Source organism: Indicator indicator, chromosome 29, assembly GCF_027791375.1.
Source record: "Indicator indicator isolate 239-I01 chromosome 29, UM_Iind_1.1, whole genome shotgun sequence".
Classification (NCBI taxonomy): domain Eukaryota; kingdom Metazoa; phylum Chordata; class Aves; order Piciformes; family Indicatoridae; genus Indicator; species Indicator indicator.
Window position 1 is genome coordinate 7,031,138 of NC_072038.1, and position 21,926 is coordinate 7,053,063.

The following is a 21,926-nucleotide window of genomic DNA, read 5'->3' on the forward strand; positions in this document are numbered from 1 at the left end:
CTCTCACCTCAATGTCCCATCTCTCTCACCTCAATGTCCCATCTCTCTCACCTCAATGTCCCATCTCTCTCACCTCGATGTCCCATCTCTCTCACCTCGATGTCCCATCTCTCTCACCTCAGTGTCCCATCTCTCTCATCTCGATGTCCCATCTCTCTCACCTCAATGTCCCATCTCTCTCACCTCGATGTCCCATCTCTCTCATCTCGATGTCCCATCTCTCTCATCTCGATGTCCCATCTCTCTCACCTCAATGTCCCATCTCTCTCACCTCGATGTCCCATCTCTCTCATCTCAATGTCCCATCTCTCTCACCTCAATGTCCCATCTCTCTCACCTCAATGTCCCCTGTTTCCTCCAGGAATCTGCTGCTGACAGACACCAGTGCATCCTCTGGCCACTCATGGAACCAGTCGATGGCTGTGCAGTTCACCACTGCAGGAAACCTCCTCGCTCGCACTCGCAGGGTTGAGCCCACAGGGGAGAAGCAGAGGATGACCTGGGGCAGAACATCACTGCTGAGCAGTGTCCCTGCTGTCAGGGGTGAGCTAACACATGGGGCTCCAGCTGGGGATCAGGACTTTGTCTCCCACCCATTAGCTCCCCAGCATGTGGGAGATGGTCTGATTGTGAACTCTGCACCTCTCAGCAGGGCCAGGGCTGCCTCTGGACCTGTTTGGGTGGCTGTGGCCAGTGGCCAAGCACAGTGCCCATGTCCCAGTGGCACAGTCTGGTGGCGGCTCATGGCCATGGAAGGCTGCTCACCACCCCCTGCCCCAAAGGAGGCAAATAAGTGGGGACGGAGACCTGCACCCTTTGGACTGGGGGTGCACCATTGGCTGGGGAGCCTTTAGAAACATCTTTCACCCAGGCCCACCACCATGTAATGAAGCCGCAGGGTTCCCTGTGTTCTGTCTGCAAATGGGTTTGGGATTAGGCAAGGGAAAACTCCCCTGTGATGAGCACCCACCTTCAGCTGCCGCCTGACTTTTTCTATGAATAATTTCCAGCAGTTTTCCCTTGTATCCTGCAATCCAAGGAACTTCACTTGGGGCCTCATGGCACTCATAATGTCTTCCAGCTCATCATCCTGAAAGATCCCTGGCACCTCCCCAGATGCCAAGAAGTCGTTGATTAGGACCAGGAATGATTCTTCAGCCACCTGGGAGTCTGTCATCAGGAACACCGTGGGCATGTTCTTGACAGCTGCCTTGATGTACTGGGAGGCCAGGTCCAGCTGCAGCAGGAGAGAGAAACCATCATCCTCCATCTTCAACCACCCTCAGCTCTTCTCCAAAGTAAAGTCTGGAGTTTAGGGGCCATTCTGGGAAGCCAGGAGGGAGTATTTGGGAAGGAGCCCTTGGGAAGGAGCTTTTGGAAAGGAGTTTTGGGAAGGTGCCTTTGGGAAAGCACTGAGTGCTGGCTGGTGTCTCCAGGCGAGCTGCCAGAGCTGCCCAAATTGTGTCTTCCTTCACAAGTGGCTCCTGCCCATCCCTGATGGGGAAACACCACAGTCTCTCAGACTGTAGGACTTGTAAGTGTTCAGAAACACCTTTGAGCAGGTCATGGTGCACAGGCACAGTGACAAGAGGAGAGCAGAGCCTTGTGGTCCTGCCCTGGGCACCAGAGCTACTGCAGTGCTTGGCACTGCTCCACATTCACAGGATCAATCACATAATCAGGTGGTGCTGGGCTGGGGGGCTGGGAGGAAAGCTGCTGTCACCTTCAGGTCTGGGATGCTGTAGCCTTTCCTCAGCGTAATCTGAAACACCTCCAGGTTGCTGATGTATGCTGCCAGCCGTGCCAGGCTCTGCTTCCCACTGCCTCCTACCCCCACCAGCAGCGCATTGCCCCGAGGAGACTCCAAGATCCGACTAATTCTGCAAATATGGGACAGAGCATCCTCAAAGAGCACCTGGAGAGGACAGGAGGGGAAGGTTTGATTGTGAAGCACAGCAGGAAAGGCAGCAAACGCCCTGTGATGCACAAACCCGAGCAGGAGCGATGCTGCAGCTGCAGCTCTGTGGCGCAGTCACTGCCTGGGCATGGAGCTGCCCGCACAGGACACTCACCAGGCTCATGGCAGCATTCACCTCGTTGTAGCTATCCAAGGCTTCCACCAGCAGCTTGTTCAGAGCTGGCCAGCTGGGCACTGGCAGGTACTTGGGCTCCCCCATGCCCTGGGTGAAGTGGAAGTAGATGTTGGGCTTGGCAAATATCAGATCTTCACCGAGTTCCTGGGAGAGACAATGCAGGCATGGGGCTCAGCCGAGGGGTACCCTGGCGGTACTGCTGCCTGTGCCACTGCCACACCAAGCTGGGGCACTCCCTCAAATTTCAGCAGAGCTTACAGCAAAAGACTTTTTGCAGGTGTCCCCCAGAACCTTCTCAAAACCTTTCTGGTCGCTCTCATCGATGAGCTTGTCCCCATACACCCTCTCAGCTTCATGGAGCCAGAGGCGCACCAAGTCCACAGGAGATTTCAGGCATTCAGGGGTGGAGAACAACAGACCCTGAGGAGGACATGGATCTCTCAGTCCCTAGGGGGTTGTTTTACTGCTGCTCAGAGCTGAAGTTAAAGGTTGGCTTTGGGAAAAGGTCATGGTACTTTGTGGAGATGTACAGCTGCACTGCAGGGATGCATGAAGGAAAGAAAGCGTAAGGATGTTTTAGAGGGAACAGCTCTCCCACTACCTGGAATATGTTGGAGAGGTCCCGGAGGTTGAAGATGTAATGGAACTTGATGGCTGTTGGCAAGAAGGTGGAGGTGACCTTCTGATGGAGAGCTGTTGGTAGGAAATAGGGGTAAGTAGGAGGGTAGATCCCCAGAGACCACTGCAGCTTCTGGTGGGATCTCTGAGCTCACGTATTTTCCCCACTGGGACCTTCAGAAGGGAGGACAAGCCTGAGGTTTGACTCTGACAGTTTCTAGTGGCAGAAGCTGCTTGAGTAGGAGGAAGGGAGGAGCTGAAGTTTCATTTGCATGGTGCCATGATGCAGCATGGGGCTCCCAGGGCACTGCTTGCAATGAGGTTGGATTTCCTGGTGCCAGTGGGGGTGGGCACCTTGCCCAGGGGCTGATGCTGCTGTGTGCCACCTCCCCACCCTAGAGCATGACAGGGGCTCACCCAACGCTACTGCTACCAGCTGAGGCTGCAGCTTCTGGACAGCTGGTGGCATCCGTTGCAGGGCCAGGTGCTGGGCCAGGATGGTGCCATAGATGGCCAGCAGAGCCTCCTGGCCAGGGAAGTTCATGGCAAAGACACAGAAGTGCCGCTGCAGCGAGGGACAAAAATTCAGCTGGAGCTTTGCTCTGCAAGGGCTGATGCCGCCAGCCCCATCCCACCAGCTCCAGGCTCTGGACTGGCTGGGGCACAGTGCCTGGCACTGTGGGTCCTGTGTACCTGCAGCCTGGAGTCGATGGTGAAGGAGCCTGCAGTTGGGTTCATGCAGGCCACGTACTGACAGTTGTGAATGTCCTTCAGGGTCAGTTTGGTCCTGTCGTACCTGTGCAGGGACCAGCACTGTGACACTTTCCACAGGAACAGATTCCTCTGGTCAGGCTGTGCCCCATGGAGCAGGGATCCCCATTTCCTCTGTGCTTGGCACTGCTGTGTGGGGCCCTTCCCATGCCCCCACAGCCAGCCCTCCATGGCAGCTGGCACTTGTCACCTTTTCCCTCTTCCCAGGTGACGCCTCCCCACCACCTGTGCCCTGTGCTGCACTGCCTGGCATTGGGATTCCCCCTGGGGCTACCCTGCTGGTACTGGCAGTGTGGCTGCTTGCTTTGGATGGGGGTTTGGAGTCACCAGCAGAGAGCTTTCCTACTCCTCTGCCAAACTCTTCCCCACAGCTCTGGGGATGAGTGGGCTGGGGAGGAATGGGTGGCTCAGATCCACCAGCAGCACGGTACTGAGCATGGCCTCCACTGTGACAGGAGAGGAGCCAACATGGCATGAGTTTGCTGGGCAGAGGGTCATTGAAACCCCACAGTGGGGGCCTCTGGCTGATCACCCACCAGTGCCCATGGTCCATGTGCTGCCGGATGAGCGTGTGTGGTGCCACGGTGCCATACTTGTCCACCTCTGGCATGTTCATGTCGTCAATGAAGTAGATAAGCCTCTTGGTGCCAGGTGGACCATAATTTCTCCCTGACTTCTTCTCCAGGGGCTTCTCAAGGACAGCTGCAGCAAGAGGAGTGGGTGGTGGACAGTGCAGCAGTGCCCAGGGCTGTGTGGCACAGCCCAGTGCAAGTCTAGCTGCCAGCTGGAGCCAGTCTTACCCTGAAGCATGGCTGAGGTGGTGTAGAAGTTGAAGGGCACAGACTGCACGAGGTACTCATCTGTGCTGAGTGCTTCCAGTTTGTTCCACATCAGGACTGACTTCCCTGTCCCTGCATTCCCCACCAGCATCACTGGCCTCTGCTTCTCCATCAGCAGGTCCATGAAGTAGCGAATGCGAATGGTCTCAGTCGTGTGCACCACGGAGGCCTGGGGAAATCACTCCTTCAGTCCCTGGAGCTCACCTCTTGCTGCTGGAGCTGATGCTTGCAGGCAGAGCTGGGATCTCCCACTGGAGCAGCAGGCAGTGTGCCAGGAGCTGTGCCTGGTTCTCCTGGCAGTGCCAGCTGGTCTAATGAAAGATGCTGCATACAAACCTGGTCCCTCTCTAAAGCAAAAGGTGCTGAGCACCTGGTTATGCTAAAGATTTTCTGACCAACGATGGGAGCTGTCAGAAAAAACAAGTTAGGAAACCAGAACAGCAAAACACAGTTCCTGAAACTGCCCCCAATGACTTTGCTGAGCCAAGGAGGCCAAAGTCAGCTGTGGCACCTCTCCCTTTCTCCAAAATCTTTGACACTCTCCCCCTCCCCCAGGACAGCATCTCCAAAGATGTGCAGATAAAGGGTTAAAGTGCAGGTCTGCATTCAGGTGATAGCTCTTATTATTTCAGGAGCCTCTGTGGAGCCAGAGGTTAATCTGAAATGACAAGAGAAGGGTTGCAGCCTGCAGCTCTTGCTGGGCTTTCTGTGGGATAAAGCAGAACCCTGGAACGCTGTGGGGTTTGCCAGGTGCCAGCAGCCTGCATGGCAGAGTGGCAGAGCCAGCCCAGATCCCTGCACAGCTCCAGGTGTGGAGTCTTGCCCAAGAGAAGACCCTGGACTAATGACCAAATAAAATGTGGAAACAAAAATACCTGCAAAGGGACTTCAGGATCGAGCTCAAAATTTGGCACTTTTTCAGTCCAGGGCATGAATTTCTTTGTTTTCGGATCAATGTAATAGTCAAAAATTGTCCCCTGAGAAGGAAACTTGATGGTTTTGAACTCTTCCACCCACCACTTGCTGAACTCCAGGCGATAATCCATGAGCTGGGAGGAGACAAACAGAAAAACTCAGGAACTGGCCAATGCCATTGCTTTACTGTTTTCCAAAGGGATGCAGCCAAGGGACGGAGAGGGACAGGCTGCTCCCACAGCCATACCTGGTCCTGGAACATGGCCCCACCAAAGGCCCAGGCACAGGCAAAGACAAAGTAGAGCTCATAGAGCTCCCGGGGTGAGTCTGCTGGGACGGTCTGTGGCGTCAGGAGGCACTCCAGCAGGTACAACACCATCTGTATCACTGTGACCTCGGGGACAGGGGTGATCTTCTTGAACCCAAACTTGAGCTTCTCTAGACACACTGGTAGGTATTTGTCAAAGAGGACTGTCAAATGAGCCCTCTCAGACTGCACTGTCCTTGTCTCTATCCAGCTGGTCACAATGCTGTGGGAGGCATGGGTGAGGCTGCAGGTGAGTGCACAGGGGGACAAAACCCATCCCATCCCATCCCATCCCATCCCATCCCATCCCATCCCATCCCATCCCCTTGCTCCCTGTGCTCACGGGTTCCAGCCCAGGTCTGCAGGGTTGATGTAGAGGATTCCTGCCCGGGACACGGTTGCCGGTGTGGCCGTCCGCAGGTGGCTGATCTCGAAGAGGAGCCGCATGGTGGGGTTCAGGGGGATGCGCTCATTGCTGGCCAAGGTGAGAACCTGGGAGAAGGTTTTCACATGGAGAGATGTCCTGATCTTGGGGCCCAGGCATGAACACAAGCTGACCAGCCTGAGCTAAGGAGGGAGCAAAACTCCTGGAGTGTGATGGCACCAACCTTATTGTCATCCATGACTGTGTTCAGAGATTCGATCCACATGGGATCAATATCCCCATCAAGGATGATCCACTTGGGCCCCTTGTGTGTGATGTTGGCCAGGTCACGCATGGCTGAAGAAAACAGACCTGCCCCATAGAGTGACACAAAGGTTTGTCCAAACATGCATGGGATATTTGTTGGGGGGATATGTGGGACTGGCTGCTTCCCTGAAACACGTTCCTCCTCCCTCCCCCTCCAGCAAAAAGCCCCAAGGAGAGGTCTCCCCATTCCATCAATGTGTGGCAGAGTGCTATAGACACATTTTATGACTGTATCTGCTGGGCACAAGCTGTGGCCAACTCCCACCTAGGGTAAGCAGCTACTCACAAGCATTAGTGTCTCACCGTCCTTCCACTCTCGTGTGGATGGATGAATAACCCCAAACAGCTCATCACAGGTCACAGCTTTTGGGTCAAGGTCTACAGTGACAGGCCTCTTCTTCATGTTCTTGTATGTCTTGTTGAGTGACCTCAGCACCTGTGGAGAGGGGAACCAACCAAACTCCTGCGAGGCTTTCTGCAGCCTTCAGCAGCCTTTGCCCATGGCCAGGGGCACAAAGCCTTGCTCCCACCCACTGTGGAGCTCCCACGCCTGGACACCTGTACTGGGAATGTTCTGAATGAAGACAGGTGTCTGCATAGACAGGGGAGACCATGGGATCTGCTCAGCCAGGGCCAGGAGAGGAGCTGTGTCCTCAGGAATGCTTTAGCTGGAACTTTACCTGGGACTTTCCGCAGCCAGCATTGCCGACAACGAAGACGGAGTGTCTCACTTGCAGCAGCTCCTCCAGCTGCACCACCTTCAGCACAAAGCTCTCCTCCGCCTGCAGCTTCAGCTCCAGAATGGACTGCTTAATGATCTGGGAAGGAAAGCAGGCACTGACTACCAGTAGCTGTCACAGCCTCAGCAGGACCCCAGAGATGAGCCAGCCACCCCCAGAATGGACTTTCAACCACTGGACCCTGCCGGCACTGGGATGTTTCTGGCACTGGTGCTCTGCCTAAGCTTGTACCTTCTCAAAGTCAAGATCTCTCTTCCTGGGGACATCCAGGGCTGGGAACAGGTCTCCAATTAGCCCCATGAAGATGGGCAAGTCATCTGTCACAATCTTGGGGATGTTGAAGTCTCGTAAAGCTCTCATCAGAACTTGGTCCTCGGCACGGCCAGGGTCTCCTCGCTTCAAGGAGCCTGCGACCACTAGCACAGACTTGATAGCCCTCAGACCCCAGTCATAGTGGTCCTGCCAACAGGCAGCAGAGAGTTACAACCCCACTTAGGTGAGAGAGAACTGCTTTAAACAAACTGCAGAGGAACATCTCATCCTTCACCCCACATCCAGGTTAGCCCAGAAGCGTCCAGCAGAATGGACTTAAAGTGAGCTTAGGTATAAGACCAGCCCTGGTCAGCCACAAGGTTGAGTCCTTGCAAATCACTTCTACTGAGATGAGTCATAACTGGATGCTCTCATCTTCACTGGCTATATTCTGTTCTATTTTTAGATGGCTTGATTTCTTCCAGAAGGGAGAAATATGCCATATGATGCACCAGTGTGAAAGTGGAATTTGTCCAGCCATGGATCTGAGCTACATGGAACTGAAGTCAGTGAGTTACTGCCAGCTAAGGGATTTTAAGCTGTCCATCAGGTCTGAAATGCAAATTATCTGTTTCATCTTCAAGAACCATGTGATGGGATTAAGTTACCTGTTTAGACAAGAGTTCCTTGCAGAGTGTATACAGAGTAATGAACTTCCTTGCTAAAATCTTGGCATCGATAAAACCTTCTGCCACAAGCATGATTTCACAGATCAGTTCAAAATCAGGGACCACCATGGCACAGGGTCTGGAGAAGAGCACTATCAGGTCAGCAGGGCTGTGTAGGGATGGCCATATGTCCCTCACCCTCCCACAGCCAGCAGGAGCTTGCCCCCAGGTTTTAAATATGGATCACTCCCTGCTGCTCTGATCAGCAGAGAATCAGGCAATGATTTACACCAGCTGGGGTCTTTGGAGGTCTCTTGTCCAGCCTCCTGCTCCAAGCAGGGCTCAACTCGGATCAGGTCACTCTGTGCCTTCTGCACTCACAGTTTGAGTTCCTCCAAGAACAGAGATCCCTTAGCACCCCTGGGCCACCCCTTCCAGTGCTTGACTGACTTTTCTCCTTGTTCTCAATGGGAGTTTTAGCTGAAGGTGGCAATGAGACACCTTGAAACATTCTCTTCCCCTGGCTGAGCTGCCCAGCTCTCCCAGCCTCCTACCACCTCAAAGCTTTGAACAAGGCTGTCCTGAGGTGCCAGGGGTCTCCCTGACACTAGGGCCACCAGAACACACAAATCTGCTCGGTGGCACCAACAAAGGCTATAGCAGATGTGGGTTCCTGCAGAGGGAAACGTGTAATGACCCCAGCAACACACTGACCAGCTGCCCACGGGTACCTGAACAGAGCCTTTAAGTTTTCAGGCAGTTCTGTCCTTCCTGCATAGCCTGGGTTCATGGTGATGAACAGCCCAACTGATGGAATCAGAGAGATTGTCTCTCCCAGGAAATTAAATGTTTTCTTCTTGGCACGAATTGCATCTAGGACACATTTCACCTGGCAGGCCAGCAGATGTCGGTGTCAGTGCCGGCAGCTCTGTGGCTCCCAGCTTGCCCTCACCACCCACCCCCAGAAAGTGAGCCTGGATGTCCAGCTGTGCCCTCAGCAGTGCTAGAAATGACACCAGGAACTTGCTGAGGCCATGGCAGCAGAGCAGTCTCCAGGCTCAGAAGAGCTGACCTTACACCAGTGTCTTCCTAGGCACTGTGATGCCCTGTCCCCAGAGATGGCAGAGAGAAGGTGACAGCTCACCAGGATGGGACACAGATGGGGTGCATGACCTTAAATGTGCCCCAGGCCCCTGTACCACTCTGCTTCCCCTCCATTTGTGTCCCAACATATCACAGAATGGCTTAGATTGGACACAACCTTTTAGATCATCGAGTCCCATCATTAGCCCAGCACTGACAACTCGACCATTTCCTCTTGCTTTCTCACTTGTTACTTGGTTGAATATCACACAGTGGAAACAATGGCAAATTCTCCCTTGCAAAGTCAGGTTTAACTGTGACAACACCCAGTATGTGAACTGGAAAGTTTCTTCCAGCCCCTACAGCACTCTGCTGTTTGTCTGGGGAGCACAGACCTGCACAGCGATCACGGACAGAACCTCCACCAGGATGCGGTTGAACTCATCAAAACATCCCCAGGCACCAGTCTGAGCAAGGCCCTTGTAGATATTGCCACAGGACTGGAGAGAAAGCAGCAGAGATAGGCTTCAGACCCTTAGCTCTTACACAGAGACTGCAGTGTGGGGATTTGTAATGAAAACTCAAGAGCTGAGAGCTGCTCGTGCTTTTGTGGCTTGTGCTGTTCCCTGGGGAAGTGCCAGCAGTCCCCTGGGCTTCCAGGGTCACGAGCTGGCCACTTGGGCTGAGCTGCACAGAATGGCACCACGGGCTGCTGTTGGGCCAATGTGTTTCTTGCCAGCTGCCATGCCAGGAAGAGGAGAACAGCTTCAGGGTATGGGTGATGGACACTGCAAACAAACCAGGGGGGCTGCAGGCTGCAGTGGTGCTTCCCAGAGGAGGGCCCCCACCTTGTCTTGGTGGACACCCCTTGGCTCTCACCTAGGTGCCACCATCCCACTCCCCATGCCCTACCTTGTAGTCCATCTGCTCGGAGCAGTTGAAGACATAGACCATTATGCCCACTGCCCGGCCCAGGTCCTTGGTGGTCTCTGTCTTCCCAGTGCCTGCTGGGCCAGCAGGGGCTCCCCCCATGTAGAGGTGGAGAGACTGTGTCAGGGTGATGTAGCACCTGCGGAACGGGGGGAGGCATCAGGGCCGAGCGGTGCCAGCAGCGTGGCACAGCCCCGGAGCCGATGTGGTCGGCGTGGGCAGGAGGAGGAGCAGGGGGCAGGGCCTCTACCGATCCGTCAGGGGGGTGATGACCAGGCGGGGGGTGTTGCCCAGGTACTCGTAGGAGTAGCGGAGCTGTGCGTCGCAGATGTTGGCGTAGCAGTGCTTGCTGCCATCGTCCCAGCGGTGCCGCAGCTGCGACTGCCAGGTGAACTCCTGCGCGTTTTCCACCTGTGGAGCAGCCAGGTGCAGAGGGGAGGCAGGCACCAGTGCTGCCCATCCTGGACCCGCTGGCACAGTGAGCCCACACATGTGTCAGGACCTCCACGCATAAGGTTCCCGTTTGAGGCTGGGGTGCGTGGGAACTGTCCCTTCACCTGGCCAGGTCAGCCTTGTGCTGCTCACTGGCCAAGGTGCACTGAGGCTCCCAGATCCACCAAGCTCCTGAATCTGGCTTTGCATGAACTCCAGCCTGGTCTTGTTTGACCCCAGCTGTGCTCCCCTAAACATCATCCCATGTGTGGTTTCCTCATGCATTGGGGATACATTGAAAAAGTTAGAATGTAATAGGCCAAGAGGAAATCTGGGCTCAGAAGTGCCAAGACATGAAGCAGCAGAAATATCCTCTTGTAAGGAATACCTTCACTTGGATCATTTTGGCCACAACATCCCTGGCATGGACATCAATGGTACAGATTGTCATGATCTTCATCCTGTCTCCAGGAGTCAGGCTTCCAATGAGCAGTGAAATCAGTGCATTTAGCTGAGCAATCTGTGCAAGGAGAGAAACGATGAACAGAAACACCTGACCATTAGCCCATCTCCTGAACCTCAGCTCTTTGAAGCATAGCAGGGTTGCAGGAACAACTCTGGGTCAGGGCTGAGGGAGACCAACCTGCTTTTTGTTGTACTCCTTCATTGCATTCTCATATCCTTCCTCCAGCCTTGAAAAGGCCATGTCAACTTCTGTGGTCCACCAGATCTGGGTGCACGTCAGAGCAACCTGCAGGACAAAATTTGGCCACAAAGGTCAGGGCAGGTGCCTGCACGGGGAGCTTGCTCCTTCTCTTGGACCTCAGCTAACAGAGCCATCAGGCAGCCCAGCCCCATGCAGCAGCTCCTACCTGTGCTGGGTAGTCAAACACCCACTGCTCCCGTGGCTTCTCCTCGTAGGTGAGCAGGGCTTCGGGGATCAGGTGGCGCAGAGTGGAGCGCATTGTCTGCAGCACCCGGTTCAGCCAGACCTCCACCTGGAGGGTCACATCCAGCACACTCTGAGCAAGCAGTTCCCAGCTCAGTCCAGTCTGGCTGCATGACCCTGACATGGCCAAGTCCAACACTAAACCTTGTTCCCCAGATCCACATCTATGTGTCTTTTAAATGGGAATGCCACAAGCACCCTGGGCAGTCTGTTCCAGGCCTTGACAACCCTTTCAGGGAGGAATTTTTCCTAATGTCCAACCTAAACCTCCCGGAGGCTGTTTCCTCTTGTCCTGTTTGTTTGTTCCTTAGGAGAAGAGGGAGGTTCCCACCTTGTTCCAACGTCCTCTCAAGTAGTTGTAGAGCATGAGGTGGTCTTCCTTGAACCTCCTTTTCTCCAGACTAGACAATCCCAGTTCCCTCAGCCAATTCCCATAAGACCGTGCTCTAGGCTGCTGCTTGTGCCCCAGTGCTGTTCTACACCCACAAAGCAGATCCCACATCTGAAGTGGCTTTTGGACAAAAGGCTTCACAATTGCCTTTTAAACTGCTCCAGGATGTTAATGCACAACAAGCAAAAGGCTCATCCTTGTCCCCACTCTGCCTGCCCTGGCCAACACCACGCAGCTCAGCTGACCTGTCCAGACAAGTCACAGTCTTTGTGGAGGGGGACATACTCCTCGTCCCCACTGAACATCCCCAAGGCAACCTTCAGTGGCTTCTTGTCTGGACGCATCTTGAACTTCAGCTTAGCCAGGCTGTCGAACAGCTTCGCCAGGTGACGGGACACCTGGGAACAGCAGCACACAGAGCTCAGTGACCCCATCCTGCTGTAATCACCACCTGGGTTACCTCCCACATGGCTCTCAGGGCACTAAGTCCCCGAGAAGGGGGGCACCAGTGGTGGTGTCCTGGCTGTTAGGATGATAAATGTTTTAAACCTTCTTCAACACTTTAGTGTGCAAGAGACACAAGACTTGCCTCCGTACTTCACACACAAGCCCTACCTCAGCTGGCTCGTTCCCATTGGATAAAATATCAAGCAGGTCTGCAGAAGATACAAAGTAGAATCTGGGAAAAGCCAGTCGTTTGGTCTCAAGGTACTCAGCCAAAGCCTTCTCGCAGTGTGCCAGTCTGACAGAGAACAGGGAAAAAGCCTGCACTGAACCTCCCCTCCTGTTAGTCTTTACTCTTTGCTAAGTCCTTGTCACGCTGAGACAGACCCACTTGGCAGAAACCAAAGCCTTCCTTTGGTCCTTGATCAGCTGGTGGAGTGTCTCCACATACTTCACCAGAATGACTCAAACCTCACCTCCTCTGCAGCTCTTCCAGCTTGTCGTAGAGCCCAGGCTTGTTTGTGGCTTCAACCACGTTGGGAGTTTTCACTGCGTCAGCCATTAACTCCTGCAAAGGGGAAAATGCTTCAACTCAACCCAAAGCAGCAAAGAGAGCTCGGAGGCCAGGGGCTGGGTCAGGCTTCGCACTTTGAAATCCTCATCAATAGCATCAAAATTCTTGGAGTCCTCTGGAAGCTGCTTGCGGATGTCTTCAGAGCCAATGAAGATGCTCTCCAGGTGACTCCATGTCCTCTGCACCTCAAACCAGATGCTGATAACGGAGTCAGTGGTCGACAGCTTCTGCTGCCAGCCTGACACCTCTTGCAGGAAGAAGGCTAAGTATTTGGAGGTCATCAGGTTCTGCAGCTGCACTTGGTTGTCCTCCAGCGTCTCAATAAGGACTTCATCCGATTTGAGCAGCATGATGCCGGTCCTGGCATGCGGCTCATGCCCGAACTCCATCGCGCTCCAGGTAGTGTCCAGGGCACTCAGCACCTGCAGATGAGGCGTGAGAAATGAGCTGGAAGCAGGTCCCAGACTCTGTGGAAATGCAACTGGCAACAGGAATTCCTGCTCTGGGGGTGCAAGCTCCATGGGCCATGCTGAGGGTGGACTCCAGCCCCCAAGAGCAGGAACGTGAGCACTAGGAGCCACAGAGCTGCATCAGAGCTGGGCTCTCAGCAAAGCAAGGTCATGAGCCAAGTGCCTTTTACCTTCTCCATCCCTGACTCTTTCATGGCTTTGTCCACGATGCCACGAACCTCATCCTCAAACTTGTGCAGGTTCAGCTGCAGCAGATCCCCGAAGGTTGTGTCCTTCGACATAGTGAATTTCACCTGGAGCAGAACTGGCACCATCAGGGCATGAACTCCTCTCCACGGAGAGGTAGCCCAGCAACTTGCCCAGCTGAGCACCCGTGTTTAACACCCATGGTTAAAGACCCTGCACAAATATAGAATCAGAATTGTTAGGGTTGGAAGGGACCTCAAGGATCAGCCAGTTCCAACCCATGGGCAGGGACACCTCACACTACATCAGGTTGCTCAGAGCCACATCCAACCTGGCCTTAAAAACCTCCAGGAATGAGGCTTCCACCACCCCCCTGGGCAACCTGTTCCAGTGTCTCACCACCCTCATGGTGAAGAATTTCTTCCTAACATCCAATCAGAATCTACCCATTTCTATTTTTGTTCCATTCCCCTATCCTATCAATACCTGACACCCCAAAAAGTCCCTCCTCACCAGATAATGTTGTTCTATTGTAGTTTTTCAAACAGATTGCATGGAGGCCAATCTCAGGAACTTCCCAGGCCAGGGGTTTGAGTCAGGGCAGGGTGGGATGGTTGGGGGCACCTGTGTTGCCTGCATGAGCTCCCTCCAGTGCCGGTCCCTGATGGCTGGGTTCTGCAGCTCGCTGACGGCGCGCAGGGAGGTCATCATGTTCTTCACGCTGCTTTCCAGCCCTGTGAACGCATCCCAGCTTCTCATTTCCTTATCCAAGCTCCGAATTTCTTTAGCAAATTTCTTACAATCCATATCCATCTGCTCGGCGTTGATCTCCTTCCACCTGGTGGTCTTCCAGTCTTCCATGCTGGTGTTAACCTGAGTTAGGGAATGTGTGCTCACAGGATGTGTGCTTAGCAGAAGCGTTCCTGTCTGAGATGAAGAGCACCGTACCCAGCACCTGCACACCCTGAGCACACCCCGTGCCCACTGCCTGAGCACACCCTGTGCACGTTGCCTGAGCACACCAGCTGCACACATGCTGGGGTGCACAGCCCCTGCACCAGCAGACCTGGCCCATGTCTTATCCTATCTCTCATGGTGATAAGACTCTCAGAGGACCTACAACAACTTTGCACCTTTGTCTGGCAATGCCCAGATAGCACAGGGTGCCTGCACTGGGTGCCCACACTTGCCAACAGCTGTCTGCTGTTGAATCCTTGCTTAGAAGCAGTGTTGGGCATCCGGGGCAAAAGGGCCAGTACTGAAAGCAGTGCTCCCAATTACTGAGTTTGCCCACAGATGGCTACTGGCAGCTACTGTTTGTTGATGCTGGGCTTCAGGAACTCAAACCTGACCAGCCCAGCACATTCCCATGCTCCTGCCTCCTCCTTCCCTCCCTGCCATGCTGGACTGTGGCACATACCAGGACAATCATGTCCCAGAGCTCCTTCAGCAAGCGCACTTCCTTGGCACACGCTTTGAGCTGTTTGTACTCTGGGACTGACACTTCAAAGAGCCCAGCAGACTTGGACAGCTCTGCCATGTCGCTCTGCATGGCGACGATGCCCTTCCGTTGCTGGCCAGAGGAAAAGAAAAGGTCTCAGCTGGAGACTGTGCGCCAGGGACATGTCTCCTACCCAGACATGGCTCTGTCCCCTCGTGTGGCAGCATGGAAGGGGATGGGAAGGTCGCTGCTGTGGGGCCAGATCCTGGCTGGGAGCTGAAGACGCTGCCCCTCCCCAGTTCCCCCAGTGCACGGGGCTGGGGGCAGCCAGGCAGTGCCAAGGGGACAGCAATGGCCCTGAAGCCCTCCCCCTTCTTTACCTTCTTCAAAGACTTGTAGGGCTCTGGGTCAGCGTAGGAAAAAGGAGCCTTTTGCCGGAACTGCTCACGGAAGGCATGCTGCCGGACCTGTGTGGGGAGCACAGGGCTCAGGGTGAGCAGCCAGGAGCTGGCATTCAGGGAGAGCAGTGGAGTCTCCCCAAAGCTGCCATGAAGCTACTTTCTTGCCCTCAGGCCCCAGGGCAGGCACCTCAAACTGCTGGCACCTCCTGTAGATATTCTTGACCTCATTGGCTTGCAAGGGTGCAACATTTTGCTTGACGCGCAGGCAAAGCTTCTTGGTGCTGTCCCAGTGCTCAGGGAGGTCCTGCAGCAACCACACAGTATCAGCAGCCTGGCTCCAGGGAGTCTGTCCCTGTCCCCCAAGACCACGAGGATCTCACTTGGAGCTTCATATGGATCTCCTCTGGCATCTCATCTCCATAAGTGCTGAGCAGAGCAATCGTCTCCCTCAGGGGCTCAAACATGTGGTCAGCCACCACCTGCTTCTCCTTGACCCTCATCAGGTGCCCCATCACCTCCACCAGCCCATCATAGTCTCCCTCCTCCAGAGGTTTATTCAAGCCAGCGTTTGCTTCCTGGATGAAATTCTCCAGCTCCTGGAGACTGGGAAGAAGGTGGTGGCTCACTGGGCATCCCTGGGCTCACAGCTGACCCCATGTTTGCTTGGGGCTAGCTCTGTGGGGCACAGCCCCTGAGGGACTTGCCCTCATGGAGGTGTCCAGCACCTTCCCCTGCACCTCCATGGCTCCATCCCTCACAGACCAGCCCTGCCCTGGCACAAAGGGATGTGTTGGCACAGCCCTAGCTGGGCTCTAGTCCCTGGGAGTGCCCCATTCTCCCTCTGGGGCTCACCAAGGCCCTACCTGGTGGTGACGTAGTTGGTGAGGTGCTGCCGGAGGGCCAGGGCCCGTCGCTGGATGGCAGCCAGCAGTGCCTGCTTGAAGGGGCGGCAGTCGCTCTGCAGCCACCCCCCAAAGACCTTGGTGTTTGCAAACCCTGACACCTCCTTGCGCAGCTCCTCACATGCATCAATCTGGGGAGGAGAGCTGGTCACAGCCTGTAGCTGGCACCTCCTGGGCACCTGGTGTCCTCTTGGGCACCTGGTGCATCCCAAGCACCCCAGACTTGCTGAAGCACTGATCCCATACCTCCTGCTGGAAGAGCTGGAGAGATGGGGTCCCACGAGCTGAGGGCTCCTGTGACTTCTGGCCCTCAGGGCCAGAGTCACTGCCCAAGGTGAGAATGTGCTGCAGGAACTCCTCAGGCTCCCCCAGCCACAGGTGGGGTTGCTCCTCAAAGCTAGCACTGTACTCCTCGCCTTCCATCATGGCATGGACCACCAGTGACACCACCTCCTGGTGCATGCTGCTGATAGCTCCCTGCTCCTCTAGGGTGATCTGAAGGGACGGGCAGAGCTCTCAGGGTCCAGCTGAGGGGACTGGGCATCTTTGCCCAGCTCCAGCTCACCACAGACCAACCTTGTAGCTCAGCTTGCCCTGCAGCAGCCGAGGAATGCACGCTGTGGCCGTGTAGATGTCATTGAGCAGGCTCTCCACCAGCTTCAGGAAGCTGTTGTCATTCACCTCCTCCAGCGAGGGGTGGTACTGCACTCCCTCATTGTGCAGCTCCATGCGCACCTCGAACAGCGGAGCCACATCCACCTGAAACAGGGCAGCGTCCCCTGAGGTGCCTCACGTCCTGTGCTCCCCCTGGCTCCACAGTCCCACCACGGTCAGGACAAGGTGGGGACACCAGCACATCTGGTGCTCACTGCCCAGGTGTGCCAGGGAGCACTGGGACAGGCACATCTGGCCTCTAGACAAATGCCTGATGAAACCAAGAGCAAGTGGTGGCACATCCCCAAGGATGGGCAAGACATGGGCACCATGCTGCAGGGAGACCTGGACCTACGTGAGAGGCCATGTTGTTGAGCAGCAGCTGCAGGGATTTGTGGACAAATTCAAAGAGTCCATCCAGCACAATCCTATCTATGTATTCCACGTAGTTCAACCATATCTGGGATGACTTGTCAGCCACAAGCAGGTCTGCATTCTCCTGTGAGCAGGAAAACCCAACCAGTATGTGTCAAAAATTACCCAGCAAACCTATCAGCTCCTCACAGTGAGTCCTCCCTCTCTCATCCTCCTGTGGGTTTGTCCTGTCCAGCTGTCACATGGATCCCACACCCTGCCCTTTCTCCCAGCTCTATGGTACCAAGACCTGCTGCCAAGAGGGTAGCAGGCTTCTGGAGCCCATGTTTGGTGTTCAGTGGTCTTTCACTGGAGCCTTGTCTCAGCAGGGACCACAGGATTTGCACCCCAGGTTTTAGGGAGGGCACCACCAGGTTTGGAGCACTGCAGCATGTGGGCACTGGACACACTGTCTTAAAACAACTCCAACCGAAGCATCCCAGGACATGCCTCACCTCCAGCAGCTCCTGGATCTTCCTGCCTGCAGCATTCATGGCAGCACAGCGCTTGTTGAAGGCGTTTTCTCTCCCTTCCAGGTCCAAGAGTGCTGTCTCCTTGTTGTCCTTCCTTTCATACAAGGGAGTAGCTGAGCACTCCTGCAGGAAGAAGACAGGACTGGTCTGCTGCTCTGGGGAAGGTGAATGCGTGCAGGAGCCTTCCTGGGAAGGCATCTGTAAAGCACCAGCCAAAGCTACCTCAATCAGCTGGGTGATACTTTCCACGTTTAACTTTGCTTTCTGGACCCTGGTCTGCAAGTCACACAAAACCTCTCTCATCATTTGGATGTACTCCATGACACCTGGGAGGAAAACCCACATCCAGCTGGAGGTGTTCCATAGACACCTCCAAGGCAATGAGCATAGTTGGAACAGAGAGGGTGGAGACACATAGGGGAAACTCACAGGCACCTGAGGGCAGATGCTGGGCAGGGGTTGGGATGGTGCTGGGGAATGGGGACACCCTGAAATGCACAAAGAGGATCTCTGGCCATGGATGGGTTCCTACCTTCATGGTGCCAGAACAGGGTTTGCTCTGCACTGGCCAGCTGCCCATCCACATCCTCCAGTTCTGTTGCTAAGAGGGGCAGCTCCACTGGCAGCAGTATCTGCTTCACCTGGGGAACCAAGGTGTCCACCAGTGAATGACCACCCCCCCTCCAGCTGAGACACACTTGCTGGAGCACTGGTTTTACAGAGAAATGGGGTACCCACCCCACCAACACAGAGCTTGAGGGGCAGAAAGAGGCCAGCGTGACAGCAACAGCAGTAGCTTGGCTCAGTCATGGGATGGACCTAGTGTGCCAGTGATGTCCCTATTTTACCCACACCTCCACCCCCAAGGCTTTAGAACTCATTTCACAAGAGCCTCTTTCTGGAGGGTCCTCAGCCAGCTTCAGCCCAGCCAGTGTTCAGCTCAGGGCATGGAGATGCTGCTCTGTTGTCTCCCCTTTGCAACCTGCCTCATTGTACCAGCCAACAATAAGATTCAGGTTGTCCACAAGCTTTTGGAAAGTCTCATTTTGAGCAAAGAGTTTCTCAGCACTCTCTGGGATGTCCTTCTGCTGCTGGAAGTTCAAGTACTTCACCTCCCTCAGAACAGTGACGAGCTGTGAGACAGCAGGCCAGAGGAAAGGCTCTTAGTGGGACCCACAACATCTCACCACAGCCCCTGAGAAGCTTTGTGTGCATGTGAGGGACCAATGGTCTTCCCCACGCCAGCACCCACCTCTTTGCTGAAGTTCACACTGAGGAGCAAAGAGCTGGGGTCCCTCAGGATCAGGGGCTGCTCCAGGTTGAAGTGGCAGTTCTGGCCAGCTCCCTGCACCCACTCCTCATAGACCTTCTTGCGGTAATCTTGCAGCAGTCCCATGATTTCTTCATACTTCTCAGACACCAGCTCAGCTTCAGCACTGGCCATCACACTGTCAAGGGCACAATAAAGAAGTAGCTACTGCAGTGGGGAACAGGAAAAAGCCCAGGCTGGGCCAGATCCTGCCCCACATGCTCATGGGGTGACAGGGTGGCCCCTACGTACGGGTGGTCAATGGCAAACAAGTCCTTGTGGAGCCCCTCCAGCCGCCGCTGCAACTCCAGAGCCCACCCCAGTTGCCCGGCCACCAGTGGCATGTTCTTGTTGATGGCTGGCAATGGGGAGGTGGTTTGGGTGTCATAAACAACCTTCACCTTCTCCAGCTCAGTGTTAAACATCCCCAGCAGGGCTAAGTAACAGGAAGAAACCTCAGCCTTTATCAGAGGTCGCTCCAGGAGGGAGGCAAACATGTGCACCATCTGTGGGAGGAACAGGCATTGGCTGCTGTGCTCCAGAGCGTCGTTGGGGTGGCCTGGTGCCACCCCTTGGCCACTCCCATGTGGGGGGTATGCCATGACCGCTGCCAGCCTCTGGTGCTCAGGCAAGACTGCCCTGTGCCCCAGGGCAGGAACCTGCTGAGCCAGAAGGAAACCTGTACCTTCACAGCAGATGCCAGGCAGTTGCAATCTTCAAAGCCTCGGTGGATGATGGCGGCCAGACGCCTGTCCACGATCTGGATCTTCTTCTGGAACTGTGCAAAGTCCTGGTCCAATTGCTGCCAGAGAAAGCAAAATGATTTAAGCAGGTGCAGCCTCTGTGCTTCCCTCCCAGCTCCTGCCTGTGAGGGATTCACTGACCCCACTCAGCCCAGTGCCCTATGACTGCCCCAAATCCTGCCTGTTGCCTTGGCACAGTTTTCCACACAGCTCCTCCAGCATGCTCTGGCCAGATGCTTTTTTTATCTAGCAAACATTTGCCCTTCCACACCAGCACCTACTCACCTCTTCTGTAGGATCTAAGGGATCATATTGGCAGTCAGCAAGAGTCTTGATGAGTTCAGAGACCTCCTCATAGATCTGAAACACTTGGGTCCCCAGGATGTTTCCTCTCAATCCTCCCAGCTCTGCCTTCTCCAGCTTCAGCAGCTCAATGGCTGTCTCATATAGCTCCTGGTGAGCACAAATCACCATCTCATCCAGCTCCTCAGTGGCAAACCCTGGCTGCCCAAGCCCTGGCACTGTGGGTGCAGGAGCTGCAGCACCAACACAGGGATGCAGGGGTCCTGCAGTGTTCCTGCAAGTCCACTGCTCCCAAGGAACATCCTTTCCTTTCTGGGGGGCACTTCGTGGTCTGGCTTGGGGAGGCCCCATCCAGCTCCATCCAAGGGCTAGGGGGCACTGATGTTCTGCTGGGGACAACTCTGCTGTGCTCCCACTAATGCACCACTGCTGGGCTCCCACCTTCCCTCTGCTCCTCACCTGATGGCCCCAGCATACCCTGTACCACTCTCAGGGGACCCTCAGCATGCCTAGGGCATGGGGAGCTGGCTCCATCCCCCACAGCGCTGTTACCTCAATGGTCTTGAGCCTGTGCAAGAAGGTTTCAGTTCTTTTGAAGACGAGGGAAGGTGAGAACTCCCAGAGCTGTGGCTCCTCCTGGAAGTGGAGAGGAGCTGTCAGAGAGCAGAGCTGGTGGGGGGGAGGCCAGGCAGACACACACCACCCCCTGCACCCACCGGGAACAGTGGGGGTGTTGAGTCACAACAGAGAGTGCTGTAGGACTGGAAGAGGTTTTCTATGGTGGAAATGCTCAGCTTGATTCCTTCTAAGGCTTCCTCAGTTTCTCCTTGCAGCCCCTTCATCACGTCCTCAGGGCCCAGGAAGTTTCTTGTCTAGGACAGCCAGATAGAGGCAGAGGCTGTCAGCAGAGAGGCTCCTCCTGCCCCCATCCACCCCTTGGATCTCCACTTTGGAAGAAGTTCTTCACCATGAGGATGGTGAGACACTGAAACAGGTTGCCCAGGGAGGTGGTAGAAGCCTCATTCCTGGAGGTTTTTAAGGCCAGGTTGGATGTGGCTCTGAGCAACCTGATCCAGTGTGAGGTGTCCCTGCCCATGGCAGGGAGGTTGGAACTGACTGATCCTTGAGGTCCCTTCCAACCCTAACGATTCTATGACTCAAGGGCTGCCTGGCGATTTCCTGCAACCCACACCCCGTCCCAAATCCCCTCCAGCTTTGCACGGGGGCTTTGCAGGCCCCTTGGCTGGGGTGCCTCTGTATCACCCCATGCCTGTCCCCTGTCCCCCCTCCCTGATGGTCCCAAAGCAGGGCGGCAGGAGGGGGCAGTGTTGGCTCGGTGCTGGGGCTGTACCATCTCCACCAGGAGGTTGCAGATCTCCTGCAGGATGACGATGCCGCGGGCGGGCGAGCGGTAGTGCTGGCAGTGAGCGCGGAGCAGGCGGACGGTGCACAGCACCCTGTCCACATGGGGCTGCAGCTGCGGGAGCAGAGCCTCCTTAGTGTGGCCACACTAATGAGGGTCAGGCAGAGCCCAGGTAGATCCACACCCACATGCACCTTTGGGCTCAGTCTGATCAGGAAGCCAGGTGGTGCCAGGTTACTTTGCCACAAAACCCCCACACCTTACCTGTAAGTAATCCACTTGCTCCATATCTTCCAGCAGGACCCGAAGTGGTTGCAGGTGGAGGTTGATATCTTTGGCTTCCTCCAGGCCTGGGCAAGGGGAGAAATTCCGTATTGGGGATGGGGAAGCCTCACTGGTCTGAGAGGCAGCTGCCCTCTGTGTCACTCAGGAGCTTACCAGCACTGACATCCCTGAACAGGCTCTGGAGTGCTGGCCAGTAGAAGCTGTTGGCCCTTTCCAGTATCGTAGCCAGCGCTGTCACTTCGGGTGAGAGGAGCTGACAGGGAAGAGGTGGCAAGCTCAGCACCG

At 55.2% G+C, this 21,926-nt stretch overlaps 1 protein-coding gene across 1 annotated transcript in view; it reads right to left on the reverse strand.

The window, feature by feature from the left end:
• Positions 1–21,926, reverse strand: part of DNAH17 (dynein axonemal heavy chain 17) — a 39,286-nt gene that overhangs the window by 15,620 nt on the left and 1,740 nt on the right. The window contains exons 4-55 of the mRNA XM_054393791.1: positions 21,795–21,894; positions 21,621–21,706; positions 21,345–21,470; positions 20,710–20,865; positions 20,546–20,629; positions 19,976–20,164; positions 19,633–19,749; positions 19,200–19,453; positions 18,891–19,086; positions 18,625–18,771; positions 18,171–18,279; positions 17,861–17,964; positions 17,621–17,761; positions 17,107–17,250; positions 16,674–16,856; positions 16,344–16,592; positions 16,059–16,228; positions 15,576–15,798; positions 15,383–15,499; positions 15,175–15,261; positions 14,774–14,926; positions 13,978–14,226; positions 13,338–13,460; positions 12,772–13,119; positions 12,600–12,691; positions 12,295–12,421; positions 11,925–12,077; positions 11,212–11,337; positions 10,983–11,090; positions 10,728–10,859; positions 10,158–10,318; positions 9,890–10,046; positions 9,373–9,477; positions 8,626–8,783; positions 7,895–8,033; positions 7,206–7,433; positions 6,915–7,052; positions 6,538–6,670; positions 6,152–6,279; positions 5,887–6,035; positions 5,484–5,766; positions 5,197–5,370; positions 4,283–4,490; positions 4,019–4,184; positions 3,405–3,507; positions 3,129–3,276; positions 2,695–2,786; positions 2,352–2,513; positions 2,073–2,237; positions 1,724–1,915; positions 971–1,237; positions 338–499 (exon numbers count right to left, since the gene is read on the reverse strand). Of these exons, the coding sequence (XP_054249766.1) occupies positions 338–499; positions 971–1,237; positions 1,724–1,915; positions 2,073–2,237; positions 2,352–2,513; positions 2,695–2,786; positions 3,129–3,276; positions 3,405–3,507; positions 4,019–4,184; positions 4,283–4,490; positions 5,197–5,370; positions 5,484–5,766; positions 5,887–6,035; positions 6,152–6,279; positions 6,538–6,670; positions 6,915–7,052; positions 7,206–7,433; positions 7,895–8,033; positions 8,626–8,783; positions 9,373–9,477; positions 9,890–10,046; positions 10,158–10,318; positions 10,728–10,859; positions 10,983–11,090; positions 11,212–11,337; positions 11,925–12,077; positions 12,295–12,421; positions 12,600–12,691; positions 12,772–13,119; positions 13,338–13,460; positions 13,978–14,226; positions 14,774–14,926; positions 15,175–15,261; positions 15,383–15,499; positions 15,576–15,798; positions 16,059–16,228; positions 16,344–16,592; positions 16,674–16,856; positions 17,107–17,250; positions 17,621–17,761; positions 17,861–17,964; positions 18,171–18,279; positions 18,625–18,771; positions 18,891–19,086; positions 19,200–19,453; positions 19,633–19,749; positions 19,976–20,164; positions 20,546–20,629; positions 20,710–20,865; positions 21,345–21,470; positions 21,621–21,706; positions 21,795–21,894 (8,211 nt within the window). The remainder of the gene's footprint in view (positions 1–337; positions 500–970; positions 1,238–1,723; positions 1,916–2,072; positions 2,238–2,351; positions 2,514–2,694; positions 2,787–3,128; positions 3,277–3,404; positions 3,508–4,018; positions 4,185–4,282; positions 4,491–5,196; positions 5,371–5,483; positions 5,767–5,886; positions 6,036–6,151; positions 6,280–6,537; positions 6,671–6,914; positions 7,053–7,205; positions 7,434–7,894; positions 8,034–8,625; positions 8,784–9,372; positions 9,478–9,889; positions 10,047–10,157; positions 10,319–10,727; positions 10,860–10,982; positions 11,091–11,211; positions 11,338–11,924; positions 12,078–12,294; positions 12,422–12,599; positions 12,692–12,771; positions 13,120–13,337; positions 13,461–13,977; positions 14,227–14,773; positions 14,927–15,174; positions 15,262–15,382; positions 15,500–15,575; positions 15,799–16,058; positions 16,229–16,343; positions 16,593–16,673; positions 16,857–17,106; positions 17,251–17,620; positions 17,762–17,860; positions 17,965–18,170; positions 18,280–18,624; positions 18,772–18,890; positions 19,087–19,199; positions 19,454–19,632; positions 19,750–19,975; positions 20,165–20,545; positions 20,630–20,709; positions 20,866–21,344; positions 21,471–21,620; positions 21,707–21,794; positions 21,895–21,926) is intronic.